General features: G+C 42.2%; 2 protein-coding genes, 1 long non-coding RNA gene and 1 pseudogene across 5 annotated transcripts in view; 3 read left to right on the top strand and 1 right to left on the bottom strand.

Annotated features, from left to right (window-relative positions):
• Window positions 1-15,156, bottom strand: part of LOC149972588 (uncharacterized) — a 439,554-nt gene that overhangs the window by 127,348 nt on the left and 297,050 nt on the right. Inside the window, exons 3-4 of one of the 2 annotated variants that reach the window (XR_016491120.1) lie at window positions 14,438-14,533; window positions 14,254-14,281 (exon numbers count right to left, since the gene is read on the bottom strand). This is a non-coding gene — a long non-coding RNA (uncharacterized LOC149972588). Of the gene's footprint in view, window positions 1-14,253; window positions 14,282-14,437; window positions 14,534-15,156 lie in introns of those variants that run through there. The other variant, XR_016491121.1, reaches the window with a different exon arrangement.
• On the top strand, window positions 313-3,073 carry LOC110502886 (mitochondrial import receptor subunit TOM22 homolog). Its single transcript, XM_021581232.3, has 4 exons — window positions 313-533; window positions 1,016-1,134; window positions 1,425-1,542; window positions 1,857-3,073. Exons 1-4 carry the CDS (start codon window positions 444-446, stop codon window positions 1,929-1,931), a joined length of 402 nt encoding a protein of 133 aa, XP_021436907.1. The 5' UTR covers window positions 313-443; the 3' UTR covers window positions 1,932-3,073.
• On the top strand, window positions 9,444-11,434 carry LOC110502887 (meiotic recombination protein DMC1 homolog). The gene is made up of 5 exons (XM_021581233.3): window positions 9,444-9,562; window positions 9,929-9,973; window positions 10,232-10,378; window positions 11,076-11,148; window positions 11,336-11,434. Exons 1-4 carry the CDS (start codon window positions 9,554-9,556, stop codon window positions 11,121-11,123), a joined length of 249 nt encoding a protein of 82 aa, XP_021436908.2. The 5' UTR covers window positions 9,444-9,553; the 3' UTR covers window positions 11,124-11,148; window positions 11,336-11,434.
• LOC149972589 (meiotic recombination protein DMC1 homolog) lies at window positions 11,928-13,887 on the top strand (annotated as a pseudogene). The gene is made up of 5 exons (XR_016491237.1): window positions 11,928-12,071; window positions 12,987-13,073; window positions 13,271-13,385; window positions 13,577-13,637; window positions 13,767-13,887. The product of XR_016491237.1 is annotated as a meiotic recombination protein DMC1 homolog (transcript).

Raw genomic sequence — 15,156 nt, forward strand, 5'->3', positions numbered from 1 at the left:
CGAATACATTGCATTTTGAAATCACAAATGTTGAGGCTCTCCTTATAGTGGATTACTAGCCAAAGAGATCAGCATGCATCATACATAAATACTAAAAACGGTATCTTAATATTAAACACATTTTTTTTTTTAAATACAGTTGTTTTGTTGAATCATTATACACGCTAATAAGACATCTCGTACGACAGAGGGCGCCATTTATTTTAGAGAGTCAGGCAACTGACAAATTTTCCCGTCATCCAACGCACATGTAGCTTAGCCGAGTGACCTCAGATTGTCGCAGGACCAATGCACGCCTCTTCTGTCCAACATTTATGCAAGCCGGGGCAAAAGCAATAATTAAACGATAAAACATTAAATTACTGATTCACCCTTCCACCGATTGAGGTACATTTTGAGTTGCTAATCACACCGGCTGGTAAGAGGCGCGAGAACAGTTTCCCATGGCTGGAATCGAAGAGCTATCACCGGCTGTGGGCCCAGTCGATACCCGGCCCCCAGAAGGCGAGATCGACGAAGATGAAGATGAGGAGGTATTGATGAATGGCAACTTGACACCTGTCACCCCGTAACTGTCATGCACGATCATACATACAATTTCATTTGAATGGGTATGTCTATTTAGCTAGCTACATCTACTGAGGGTCAGTCGTTATGCTAGTAATTGCTCACCGGTGTTAGCATGGTAGCTAGCTAGCGAACTATCACGTGCACAACTAGGATAGCTGTTTTACATGTAACGTCACCTGCACTGTAATTGGCTGTACCTTAAATTGAACTCCATGAACTAAACTGTCCCATGGTGGGGGCACATGCATTGTAGGAATTGTCTAAAACTGTCATGTGTCATTCAGTAATATGAAGGTTTTCAATACTAGTTAGTACCTCAACATAGCTGGCTACTTTTTGGACTTGAAAATCCTTAATTAATGTAGTTACTATATACCTCCATTCTCCATTGGGTCTACAATAAACATGTTATCAGTGTTGTAGTAACTTGTCTACCTCCCCTCAGCTGGATGAGACTTTTATTGAGAGGCTGTGGGGTTTGACCGAGATGTTCCCTGATACACTGCGTTCTGCGGCTGAGGTGACCGTATCAAGCTCAGTCACTATGGCCAAGAAGCTGTACAGGTGAGTGTTCTCCTGAAAACGTCTGAAACCTCTCGTTTTAGAGCTTCACCATGCACAATAATGACAGGAGCTGTGTGGATGGAGCACTATATTGCATTCACAGTTCTGAACAGCTCTGTATTCCAAGGAGTATCTTGTCTGCCTGCCTGTCTGCCCATGGTCTTTCCAAATAGAGTCAGTTACACCATCTTAAAAAAAAAAAAAATCTACTGTAGTTATCTCATGTCTGTTTGTTATTTAACCCCCACTTTTCCCTCTCATCTCACCTCCTGTCGCCATGTCTCTTCCAGTTTCTCCCGCGCTGCCCTGTGGGTGGGTACTACCTCGTTCATGATCCTGGTCCTTCCGGTGGTGTTTGAGACTGAGAGACTACAGCTGGAGCAGCAGCAGCTACAGCAGCAGAGACAGGTACTGTACTATCTCCCTGACAGACCATCTTCAATTCCAAATACACTACTAGCCCCTACCACTATGTCCTAGCTAGGCTCTTGTTCTTCTGAAATTAAAGCAATATGGCTAAAAGTATTAGCATTTCAGACAGCAAGGTGGATATATAATCATATAGCCTATACCTGTCCTATACTTTTCAATCTACGTGAAAAGCCTTTGGGGCTTTGATTTGGAATTGGGTAAATCATTTTTTTGTTATGATTCATTAGAATCTGCGGTGTTGTCAATTAATAAATGAACTAATGTTTTTGTAATGCCCCTTCCTTGTGTAGATCCTGTTGGGACCCAACGCAGGGATGTCAGGTGGGATGCCAGGGATGATGCCTCCAGCTCCAGTGAAAATGTGATGAAGATGTCACTCAGACAGCCTTAGAGCTTTAACCAACGGGGGAAAGGGGAGGCTTTCGGAAGGAGAGAGAGAGACAAAGAAGAGGGAGGAAGAGAATACAAAGCTGCATCTGGTCAGCACACATGCTCATTCCAACATCCAGGATTGGTCATTTTAGGAGGTTGAGGAGGAGGATGATGTCACGTCCTGGGTGTTGCAATAATGAACGTCCCTCTTGCTGTCTCTCTTACTCAACATCCTGCAGAGACTGACTTCTGAGCACTGTCCTTTTAATTAATTTCTTTTTTTATATGTATAGTGATATAAATATGTATGTGTTCCACAGAGTTTGGACCAGGTAGATAATTGAAGAAATTGGGATATTAGTGCGGTTATAAGAGGTTACCAAGAGTGTGTGTGTGGTCTGAAGAACAATGTTTTAATGTGGGTGTGTAGCTACATTTGGCCTCAACTATTGTTACCTGTGTTTGGTTTGGGACCGTGTTCATTCCACTTGTAAGTGGGAAAATCATGGTAGACTAGACATGACTGTCATCATAGATCTGTCATAGTCACAGCTGGTCATTGAGATCTATAGTGTCTGCTGATTTTCGTTGTACCTCTACATCAAGAACAGGCTTACACTAGAGAAGCCAGGTAAGGCGACCATGCCTATTGAGTTGGTGACTTCTTGGAATATGCATCTACTCAGATGCAACAAAAGCCAGCAGGCCACAAGACTCTGCAAAGACTAAGCCATAGATAGGGTGTTAAAGTGTTCTTTGTTGTGAGTGTTAAAATTCCCATTCCCAACAACTGCACAGGGATACCCAATTGAAAAAGTGTTCGTGATCAGAGAATGTCTGTCACGTGTTGCTTGAGACTTGGTTTCATTTGGGCATTAAAGCCAATCCATCACAAAATATGCATCACAAAAAGTATATTTTGTTAAGATTCAAACAGCATTTTCCCTACATACAGTATAAATCTGTAAATATATTATGTCAATGTACACATAGTCCTGTCAAGCCTGAGAGAATGTCAGTTACTTTTCTCTGTCACTCCCTATGGAATTTATGGTCTCTTACCTCAGCTTCCAGAGCTAATTCTACGTCTGTGTTTTCGACATGATTGCAGGAATAAAAACACCAACGAAATGGACATTAACATGTGCTGCTTTGCCTCCATTACAGTTAACTTGTTTGAAATGATTTACATGTACCTGACTTTCCTCTGATACATTACATTTGTATACTGTAGGAAAATACAGGTATCTTAAGAGATAAATACTATAAATTGACTTTGTAACTTCTGTGCATCAAGATCAATCACTCCTAAAGATTGTTTCTGATGAGAGCAGAGCATGAGAGCATCTCACGCATATAATTTGATTGACAGTTTACTTGATTGTTGCCGATGAAAGCATCTCGCAAGTGTAACACTTTCGATTGACAGTTCTCAACTTTCAAACACGAGCGTGATAAAGGACTTCTGTTAAACTTTCCCGCCACCTGAATAATACATCTCAGGTGGCAAGTCATTTTTCATATTGATAAGTTGAAAGTCATCATTAGCTTTGCAACATTTTATATACACTTTCTATTTTTACAGGGCTGTCAAGTCAGTGAAGGAAGCGACCTAATTCTGTCAAATCTTTCAGGAGCAATAGTTTACGTTGGCTAGCTAACCAACTTATCGCTTGCTAATATTTTCTGACATGAGATATTTCTAAGTTTTTCCCCATTTATTAACTAGTAGCCTATAGCCAGCTAGAAACAAAAACGATATATACTTCAAGACATTGTGCCTATTAATATGAAAGCCGTGGAGGATGAGGCCGGATACCAAGATAATGAGGTAACATTAACCTGGCTAGCTAGCTAAACTCTTTTAACACATTCAACCCAGAGGCGCAACATAGCGAGACTTGCGAAACAGGCCAAGTTTGAGAAGGGAACAATTATTTCTTAGTTAATTTTCTCGACATCTAAAGGCACAACGTAAATTCGTGCCAATGTTAAGTAGTGACAAACTGACACGTTTTCATTTCGTCAAAAACAACGTATTGAAGGAGTGCCTTTGATTTTGACAGCCTGCACATACCCAGTTTGACGCGAGACGACCGTTAGACCCGATGACGTGTTTCTACGCATTCGTTTATGCTACGTTCACTTTCTTGTCGGAACTAAAAAAACTTCGACATTTCCGACTTGCTAACTGGTTGAATGTGACACGTGTATTTTGTTACCAAATCACCATTTTATACCACCCACCACTGCGACCTGTAGGAGCAAATCAGGAATTAAAAGCAGGAAATGTACCCATCAATCTGTGCTGTGATATTTTGAATCAACTCAACTGACATTACAAAAAGTACATTCCATTGCATGAGCCACATCAGCTAACATCATTTGAATGAACATTCCACATTACCATGGAAATGATTGCATCACAATGGAAATTATTGTCACAATAATAGGCAGCCATTGCCAGTGTATCCATGAGTTTGCCAGCCAAATCGCCAGGGTTAGAGGATCCAAGCCCATTCTATTTCCATGATTTCTTAGAGCTGGCCAGGTTGTAGTTCTAAAACCCGGAAATGAGTGACCTCTGGTTTGTTCAGCCATCCCTAACGGAAGAATGAATGGGAAAATAATAGAGTTTTGTAATAAACGCCGAAAATAAAATCTCAGGTTAACACAGGCATAAGATATCTTATACATTTTGTTCTATGAGATTAAAGCAGTCAGTTAACATGACCTTTATGAATTATGAAGCCTTTATGTGCTTTATGCATAGCCATGGGAAATAGGGGTGCCGAAGGTGCTGCAGCACCCCCTGAAAAATCTGAATTTAAAAAAAGAGTTAATACAAAATATATATTCTTTTTTGAAAAATATATTGTTTCTCAAAAGTAGTGCACTGGGCCTTTACTGGTATTAGTGGACTGAAATAGAGGTCTGTAGTGCAGGCAAAACATGTTTTTCAACATCTCAGCTTTGGCAAAAAAGGTAGTTGTATAATGAAGAACAATATCTTGCAGGATTCAATAGTTGGAATTGTAAGAGTTGTTGCCCTGACCCCGTCGCTGTGATTGTCATCCAAATAGGATCCAGAAAGAACAAAACCCTGTCTGTCCTCAAACATTTACATCAAAAGGTGCAAAGTTATGGGCAAAGACACAAAACATCCACATCAAATTACATATTGTTCTGGCAGTATTAATTTACCATCCTTACAAACTACTTAATGTAAATGTACATTACTGTATTATACATAGGCTGGTGGTCATCTAGGTTTGTACCTGTAGACTTTCCATCACCATGAAGAATAACAATGCACAATACAGTAAATGAGTATATTGAGACATCAAGTGGTTTGTGATGATGTGGCTAAATTGGTAGAGGATGGCATTTGCAATGTTAGGGTTGTGGGTTCCATTCCCATGGGGGACCAGTATGAAAATGTATGCACTCACTACTGTAAGTTGCTTTGGATAAGAGGTTCTACTGAAAAGGAATGAATAGACCATTTCAGTTAACACATAAGTTGCATTTGCAAAGTATTTAAAGAAACTAGAAAACAAGTATTTTCATATTCCACAAGTATTATCAGATACTACACAGGCTCTAATCGTACTACGCTGGGTCAGATGCTCGTCGGATGTGGCAGGGTTTGCAAACTATTACAGACTACAAAGGGAAGCACAGCTGAGAGCTGCCCAGTGACACGAGCCTACCAGACGAGCTAAATAACATCTATGCTTGTTTCGTGGCAAGTAACACTGAAACATGCAATGAGAGCATCAGCTGTTCCGGACGACTGTGTGATCACGCTCTCCGCAGCCGATGTGAGTAAGACCTTTAAACAGGTCAATTAAACAGGTCAACATTCACAAGGCCGCAGAGCCAGACGGATTACCAGGACGTGTACTCCGAGCATGCGCTGACCAACTGGCAAGTGTCTTCACTGACATTTTCAACCTCTCCCTGGCTGAGTCTGTAATACCAACATGTTTCAAGCAGACCACCATTGAAAGGTTGGTCATGGCTCACATCAACACCATTATCCCAAATATCCTAGACCCACTCCAAATCGCATATCGCCCCAACAGATCCACAGATGATGCAATCTCTATTGCACTCCACACTGCCCTTTCACCCATGGACAAAAGGAACAGCTACAGTTGAAGTCGGAAGTTTACATACACCTTAGCCAAATGCATTTAAACTCTGTTTTTCACAATTCCTGACATTTAATCCTAGTGAAAATTCCCTGTCTTAGGTCAGTTAGTATCACCACTTTATTTTAAGAATGTGAAATGTCGGAATAATAGTGGAGAGAATGATTTATTTCAGCTTTTATTTATTTCATCACATTCAAATTGGGTCAGAAGTTTACATACACTCAATTAGTATTTGGTAGCATTGCCTTTAAATTGTTAACTGTTAGTTGGTGGTTGAAGATATCCCTCTAGTGGTGTGGGGGCTGTGCTTTGGCAAAGTGGGTGGGGTTACATCCTTCCTGTTTGGCCCTGTCCGGGGGTATCATCGGATGGGGCCACAGTGTCTCCTGACCCCTCCTGTCTCAGCCTCCAGTATTTATGCTGCAGTAGTTTATGTGTCGGGTGGCTAAGGTCAGTTTGTTATATCTGGATTACTTCTCCTGTCTTATCCGGTGTCCTGTGTGAATTTAACTATGCTCTCTCTAATTCTCTCTTTCTCTCTGAGGACCTGAGCCCTAGGACCATGCCTCAGGACTACCTGGCACGATGACTCCTTGCTGTCCCCAGTCCACCTGGCCGTGCTGCTGCTTCAGTTTCAACTGTTCTGCCTGCGGCTATGGAATCCTGACCTGTTCAATGGACGTGCTACCTGTCCCAGACCTGCTGTTTTCAACTCTCTAGAAACAGCAGGAGTGGTAGAGATACTCTTAATGATCGGCTATGAAAAGCCAACTGACATTTACTCCTGAGGTGCTGACTTGCTGCACCCTCGACAACTACTGTATCTATTATTATTTGACCACGCTGGTCATTTTTTAACATCTTGGCCATGTTATGTTATAATCTCCACCCGGCACAGCCAGAAGAGGACTGGCCACCCCTCATAGCCTGGTTCCTCTCTAGGTTTCTTCCTAGGTTCTGGCCTTTCTAGGGAGATTTTCCTAGCCACCGTGCTTCTACACCTGCATTGCTTGCTGTTTGGGGTTTTAGGCTGGGTTTCTGTACAGCACTTTGATATATCAGCTGATGTACGAAGGGCCATATAAATACATTTGATTTGATTTAAATTGGGTCAAACGTTTAGGGTAGCCTTCCACAAGCTTCCCACAATAAGTTGGATTAATTTTGGCCCTTTCCTCCTGACAGAGCTGGTGTAACTGAGTCAGGTTTGTAGGCCTCCTTGCTCGCACACGCTTTTTCAGTTTTGCCCACACATTTTCTATAGGATTGAGGTCAGGGCTTCGTGATGGCCACTCCAATACCTTGACTTTGTTGTCCTTAAGCCATTTTGCCAAAACTTTGGAAGTATGCTTGGGGTCATTGTCCATTTGGAAGACCCATTTGCGACCAAGCTTTAACTTCCTGACTGATGTCTTGAGATGTTGCTTCAATATATCCACATCATTTTCCTGCCTCATGATGCCATCTATTTTTTGAAGTGCACCAGTCCCTCCTGCAGCAAAGCATCCCCACAACATGATGCTGCCAACCCCGTGCGTCACGGTTGGGATGGATTTCTTCAGATTGCAAGCCTCCCCCTTTTTCCTCCAAACATAACAATGGTCATTATGGCCAAACAGTTCTATTTTTGTTTCTTCAGACCAGAGGACATTTATCCAAAAAGTATGATCTTTGTCCCCATGTGCAGTTGCAAACCCTAGTCTGGCTTTTTTATGGCGATTTTGGAGCAGTGGCTTCTTCCTTGCTGAGCTGCCTTTCAGGTTATGTCGATATAGGACTCATTTTACTGTGGATAATAGATCCTTTTGTACCTGTTTCCTCCAGCATCTTCACAAGGTCCTTTGCTGTTCTTCTGGGATTGATTTGCACTTTTTGCACCAAAGTACGTTCATCTCTAGGAGACAGAACGCACCTCCTTCCTGAGTGGTATGACGGCTGCGTGGTCCCATGGTGTTTATACTTGCATATTATTGTTTGTACAGATGAACGTGGCACCTTCAGGCATTTGGAAATTGCTCCCAAGGATGAACCAGACTTGTGGATGTCTACAGGTTTTTTTCTGAGGTATTGGCTGATATCTTTTGATTTTTCCATGATGTCAAGCAAAGAGGCACTGAGTTTGAAGGTAGGCCTTGAAATACATCCACAGGTACACCTCCAATTGACTCAAATGATGTCAGCCTATCTGAATCTTCTAAAGCCTTGACATCATTTTCTGGAATGTTCCAAGCTGTTTAAAGGCACAGTCAATTTAGTGTAGGTAAACTTCTGACCCACTGGAATTGTGATACAGTGAATTATAATTGAAATAATCTGTCTGTAAACAATTGTTGGAAAAATGACTTTGTCATGCACAAAGTATATGTCCTAACCAACTTGCAAAAACTAGAGTTTGTTAACAAGAAATTTGTGAAGAAAAGTTTTAATGACTCCAACCTAAGTGTTTGTAAACTTCCGACTTCAACTGTATGTGAGAATGCTATTCATTGACTACAGCTCATCGTTCAACACCACAGTGCCCTCGAAGCTCATCACTAAGCTAAGGACCCTGGGACTAAACACCTCCCTCTGTAACTGGATCCTGGACTTTCTCAGGAGACTGAAAAGATTTGGCATGGGTCCTCAGATCCTCAAATGGTTTTACAGCTGCACCATCGAGAGCATCCTGACTGGTTCCATCACTGCTTGGTATGGCAAATGCTCGGCCTCCGACCGCAAGGCACTACAGAGGGTAGTGCGTACGGCCCAGTACATCACCGGGGCCAAGCTTCCTGCCATCCAGGACCTCTATACCAGGCAGTGTCAAAGGAAGGCTCTAAGAATTGTCAAAGACTCCAGCCACCTTAGTCATTCTCTCTGCTACCGCACGGCAAACAGAACCGGAGCGGCAAGTCTAGGTCCAAAAGGCTTCTTAACAGCTTCTACCCCCAAGCCTTAAGACTCCTGAACTTGTAATAAAATGGCTACCCAGACTATTTTCATTGCCCCCCCTCCCCCCCTCTTCTACGTTGCTGCTACTCTTTGTTTATTGTCTATGCATAGTCACTTTAATAACTCTACAGACATGTACATATTACCTTAATTACCTCATTATTTGTTATTCTTATCTCTTACTTTTTTTTTTGGTATTTTGTTAAAACTGCACTGTTGGTTAAGGGCTTGTGAGTAAGCAATTCACTGTAAATTCTACACCTGTTGTATTCGGCTCATGTGACTAATACATTTTGTTTTAGATGAACTGTTTTGTACAGATAATTATTAGACTCAAGTTGCAAATGCTGGTAAACATTCAAATACTTTTAGTTTTTTTTAAAATCACAAATTAAGTGCACTGTGCCTTTACTAGTCCTGTATTAGCGGAACAATATTCGCGACTTGAGTGCGGGAAAACATTTTTCCTCCAAAGACTACAAAATACGCCATTCATTTTCCCCGTAGGCTTTGTTCAAACAACCATGGCGGAGGTAGTGCTTACAAAAAGACACCATTACTATTTATCTTTATTGGAGAAGCAGTGTTTGCCTATCTTCATACTGTACAGTCTTTGATTTTAGCTTGCTTGCCAGCCTGGCTACGGTTGTCAGTTTTGTTAGCCACTAGCCATCTCGTTGCTACTACTAGCATAATTTTAGGTTTTTCTTGGTAGAATGGATTGTTGTAGCTAGGAAGTTAGCTACAACTCTTTGATAATCATTGATAACAACATAGCTAATATATGTTTTGGTGATGGTAACTTCCATCTGGCGTAAGTGGTGTGTCAGACACAGTCAGATCATATGTTACTTCTCAACATGGACATGAGGTTGTTTGGTCATGTTCTTTACCCCCAGGAGTCATTTTTCCAAAACATAGACACCCTACAGAAGCATGGACTTGTGAGTATATCTGAAAACAATGTCAAGGACAGTGGTTAGACAGCGCTGACCCTTGACAGGGTGTATAATATGTTATAGATACTTAGTCATGGGTTGGTAGATAGACCAACTCAAGATTACACCTCAAAACTAATAAGTAAACAACCCCCCCCTCTCTCTTTCTCTCTTCCTCACTCTCCATTCTCTCCCACTACCACCCCTCCCTCTCTCCCTTTCACTCTCTCTCCTCTCCATCCCTCCCACCCTCCATCCATACAGAACATGGCAGATTTAAAGAAGCTGAAGTCTGTGGGTATTTGCATAGTGAAGGGGATCCAGATGACCATACGCAGAGCCCTGTGTAACATCAAGGGCCTTTCAGAGGCCAAGGTGGACAAGATCAAAGAAGCTGCTGGGAAAATGCTGGTGAGAGACTCACCTGAGTCTACTTCAGAATAGGGGACTTTGATTTTTCATGATTAGTTTTGTTGTCAACAATGTAAAAAAACAAACATTATTCAATGTAAGACAAACTCAAAATCCTGTTGCCTAGTATGTTGAATACATTTTTATTTTAGACCAAAGGTTTCCTGACAGCATTTGAATACAGTGCGAAGAGGAAACAATTGTTCCGCGTCAACACTGGAAGCATAGAGTTTGAGTTGAGATTCGCCACATGCTCATATGTTCATAACTTTTTATAGTAATACATTTTGGGTACTCCAATTTTTCTCTTTTGATCCGTCTGTCTTCAGTAAACTACTTGGGGGAGGTATGGAGAGCATGGTAATCACTGAGGCATTTGGAGGTGAGCTCTGTGGGTCCCCCAGTCAAAGTTATGATAAATCTCATGCTCATGATGTATAAGACAAGAAGTTAAGGCCCAATGGCTAACATTAACCTGAACTGAGTCAGATACTCATACTTTCATAGTAACTGTTTAGTCCCTCAGAGTTTCGGACAGACAAGACCCAGCTCTCACACACTGTGGTAAGTGAATGGCTGAGGGGTATTTTCGGTAGTCCCAGTTAGGTTGTACTGTCTTGGAAGTCAGGTTTTAGAAATATTCAGATATTATTACATAGATTTTTGTCATTTAGTCCGTGTCTCTGTTGTTCTCCAGTCACAGCCCAGCTTCCTGGAGAGGATGGCTACACAGGAGGAAAAGTAATCTTCATCGACACAGAGAACACTTTGTATCCTAATTTACCTGAGCTCTAATCTATAAAGTCAAATTTGCATCAGTTTAAAATCACCCTTACCGTTGCAAGTATTTCTGAGGATACAGGGTCATAAGTATCCCAGTGTTTTTTTATTCACATGACTCAGCCAATAGTCTCTTATGAAATCCTATGTTTTCCTTAACCTGATGTGACCCTCTAGTCGTCCAGACAGGCTGAAGGACATAGCAGACAGGTTCAACGTGGACCATGATGCTGTGTTGGACAATGTGTTATACGCCCGAGCCTACACCAATAAGACATCTAACTTACTCATTAAACAGTACCTCTCTTATCATTACTGTCACGTTCTGTCCATAGTTCTTTCTTTTGTATTTTCTTTGTTTTAGTGTGGTCAGGGCGTGAGTTGGGTGGGCAGTCTATGTTTTCTGTTTCTATGTGGGGTTTCTTGTTTGGCCTGATATGGTTCTCAATCAGAGGCAGGTGTTAGTCATAGTCTCTGATTGGGAACCATATTTCGGTAGCCTGTTTCCTGTTGGGGTTTGTGGGTGGTTATTTTCAGTCTTTGTGTGTCTGCACCAGATAGAACTGTTTCGGTTGTCACTTTGTTGTTTCAGTGTTCAGTTTTCCATTAAAAAGATGAACACTAACCACGCTGCGCTTTGGTCCTCTCTATCTCCAGACGACAACCGTTACAGAACCACCCACCAAAAAAGGACCAAGCGGCGTGGTAACAGGCAGCGGCAGCAGGAGCAGTGCAAGAAGGAGGAATGGACATGGGAGGATGAGTTGGATGGCAAAGGACCCTGGGCAGAGCCAGGGGAATATCGCCGCCCCAAAGCAGAGCTGGAGGCAGCAAAAGCACAGCGGCTGGAAGCACGAGAGGCAGTCCCAAAATTTTTGTGGGGGGGGGCACACGGGGAGTGTGGCGAGTTCAGGTAGGAGACCTGTGCCAACTTCCCGTGCTTACCGTAAGGAGCCGAGGATAGAATCAGAGCAGTCGGTGAAGTTGAGGTGTGAGTGAGAATGTTGAGGAGTTATTGGACAAATTGGAGGAGAGTGAATGGAGGGGAGATTATGAGCATTCGAGGAGTTGTTGATCAAATTGGAGGAGAGTGAAGAGCGAGAGCTGTTGGTTTGGCATAGTATGCACGGCATTCACCCTGAGGAGCGTGTTAGCTGTCTGATGCCACATGTGTCAGTTCCTAGTACTCATCCTGAAACGTGTTAAAGTTCCGGGACAATTGATGCCGGCTATACACTGTCACGTTCTGACCATAGTTATTTGGTATTTTCTTTGTTTTAGTGTGGTCAGGGCGTGAGTTGTGTGGGCAGTCTATGTTTTCTGTTTCTATGTGGGGTTTCTTGTTTGGCCTGATATGGTTCTCAGAGGCAGGTGTTAGTCATTGTCTCTGATTGGGAACCATATTTAGGTAGCCTGTTTCCTGTTGGGGTTTGTGGGTGGTTATTTTCAGTCTTTGTGTGTCTGCACCAGATAGAACTGTTTCGGTTGTCACTTTGTTGTTTTGTGTTTTTTTGAAGTGTTCAGTTTTCCATTAAAAAGATCAACACTAACCACGCTGCGCTTTGGTCCTCTCTATCTCCAGACGACAACCGTTACAATTACTGCCTAAACCTGAGAACATATTGTCTGAGAAAAGCTGTTTCACAATGTTAGATAGAAATGTTAAGTATACATTTTGAGTCTGTTTGTATATTTTTTTACTGTATACATTTTAGGATAATTTCTGTGTTTTCTAATGGGTACTTATGACATCAGAGGATAAGGCTTTTGTATGGTTTGGACCATGCATCTTGGACTTACTCTACTGCACTACTATGTCCCTAATTAGGTTTCAACTTCAGGTGAACACCAGATGGAGCTGTTGGATTTTGTGGCGGCCAAATTCCACGAGGAGGGAGGCATCTTCAAACTTCTGGTATTAAATGAAAAGAAAATATAAACAACATCACCTGTCATATTGTTTTATGTTAGTATTTTTTTCTTAGTGTCAACTTCTATCACTGTACTTGTCTTTCGGTAACACTTTAGTTAATGTCGACAGATATAATGCATTATTATGTGTAATAAGCATTTATAATATCTTGTGTCTGTCTTTCCCATTCCTGCCCTCAGATCATAGACTCCATCATGGCTCTGTTCCGGGTAGATTTCTCTGGCCGAGGGGAGCTGGCAGAGAGACAACAGAAGCTGGCCTAGATGCTCTCTCGTCTGCAGAAGATATCTGAAGGTCTGGCCACAGCTCTTGCAGATTTATATGGGAACTATGGAAATAATAGATGTACATCGCAGCAGAATAACTCTGCAGAATAACTCTTGAATTTTGCATAAACCTTGGATTGATGGAGATGGGATATACATATTTTTTAAATATTAATTTGTACATATTGATATTCATGTCTTCCTTTCTCCTCTCCCTAGAGTACAACGTTGCGGTGTTTGTCACCAATCGGATGACTGCAGACCCTGGAGCTGGGATGTCGTAAGTGACTAGCCTGATGTGGGGACTAGGGTTTGGTTTGAAATTGGACGGAAACTCACTCGCTTGGCTAAATTTCTTACAGATTTTGGCCTGTAATTCTGATCTGAGTGTTTCTCTTGTCTCTGTCAGGTTCCAAGCTGATCCCAAAAAGCCGATTGGAGGGCACATCCTGGCGCATGGGTCCACCACACGAATCAGCTTGAAGAAAGGACGTGGAGAGTTGAGAATCGGCAAGATATTTGACAGGTAATTTGTCTTAAATCAAAATCAAATCAAATTTATTTAAATAGCCCTTCGTACATCAGCTGATATCTCAAAGTGCTGTACAGAAACCCAGCCTAAAACCCCAAACAGCAAGCAATGCAGGTGTAGAAGCACGGTGGCTAGGAAAAACTCCCTAGAAAGGCCAAAACCTAGGAAAAACCTAGAGAGGAACCAGGTGGCCAGTCCTCTTCTGGCTGTGCCGGGTGGAGATTATAACAGAACATGGCCAAGATGTTCAAATGTTCATAAATTACCAGCATGGTCGAATAATAATAAAGCAGAACAGTTGAAACTGGAGCAGCAGCACGGTCAGGTGGACTGGGGACAGCAAGGAGTCATCATGTCAGGTATTCCTGGGGCATGGTCCTAGGGCTCAGGTCCTCCGAGAGAGAGAAAGAAAGAGAGAATTAGAGAGAGCATATGTGGGGTGGCCAGTCCTCTTCTGGCTGTGCCGGGTGGAGATTATAACAGAACATGGCCAAGATGTTCAAATGTTCATAAATAACCAGCATGGTCGAATAATAATAAGGCAGAACAGTTGAAACTGGAGCAGCAGCATGGCCAGGTGGACTGGGGACAGCAAGGAGTCATCATGTCAGGTAGTCCTGGGGCATGGTCCTAGGGCTCAGGTCCTCCGAGAGAGAGAAAGGAGAGAATTAGAGAACGCACACTTAGATTCACACAGGACACCGAATAGGACAGGAGAAGTACTCCAGATATAACAAACTGACCCTAGCCCACATAAACTACTGCAGCATAAATACTGGAGGCTGAGACGGGAGGGGTCAGGAGACACTATGGCCCCATCCGAGTCTTAAAGTTCACTTACTCAATATATGTTGTTCTCATTATTCCTTAGTAATAAATCATTGTAAAGAAGTTGTCAAATATGATTTTCTCACCTATAGAGAAAGATCTTCCTCCTCTCGTAGATTCATTATTTTCCATGGTCTCCTGCAGTCCTGATATGCCTGAGAACGAGGCCACTTTCACTCCGGGGGAATTGCTGATGCCAAAGAGTGAAAGACCCTCATGGATTCACCATTGGGCAGCTTTTTTCAAATCATAACTGATTTGAATACTTATACTGTTTATCTGTACTATTTAATGTTAGATTTTTTTGTTGTTGAGTTTAGTAAAATTAAGGATGTGTATACTCTGATTAGTATACTGTTTTTAACGTTCATATTTACCGGTTTACAGAGTGGCGATAGACAGCTTTTACGTTCAACCCCACCTTCCAGAATGCATTGTT

This window comes from Oncorhynchus mykiss, chromosome 23 (genome assembly GCF_057628025.1).
Source record: "Oncorhynchus mykiss isolate SJ-2025 chromosome 23, ASM5762802v1, whole genome shotgun sequence".
Classification (NCBI taxonomy): Eukaryota; Metazoa; Chordata; class Actinopteri; order Salmoniformes; family Salmonidae; genus Oncorhynchus; species Oncorhynchus mykiss.

What these genes read in the sequence shown, in the direction of transcription:
- LOC110502887 (XM_021581233.3), top strand. An exon ending in CCCTACAGAAGCATGGACTT is followed by an intron (nt 9,974 to 10,231) that starts GTGAGTATATCT and finishes CCATCCATACAG; the next exon opens with AACATGGCAGATTTAAAGAA. An exon ending in AAGCTGCTGGGAAAATGCTG is followed by an intron (nt 10,379 to 11,075) that starts GTGAGAGACTCA and finishes GTTGTTCTCCAG; the next exon opens with TCACAGCCCAGCTTCCTGGA.
- LOC110502886 (XM_021581232.3), top strand. Translation starts at nt 444, where the DNA reads ATGGCTGGAATCGAAGAGCTATCACCGGCTGTGGGCCCAGTCGATACC. An exon ending in ACGAAGATGAAGATGAGGAG is followed by an intron (nt 534 to 1,015) that starts GTATTGATGAAT and finishes ACCTCCCCTCAG; the next exon opens with CTGGATGAGACTTTTATTGA. An exon ending in ATGGCCAAGAAGCTGTACAG is followed by an intron (nt 1,135 to 1,424) that starts GTGAGTGTTCTC and finishes TGTCTCTTCCAG; the next exon opens with TTTCTCCCGCGCTGCCCTGT.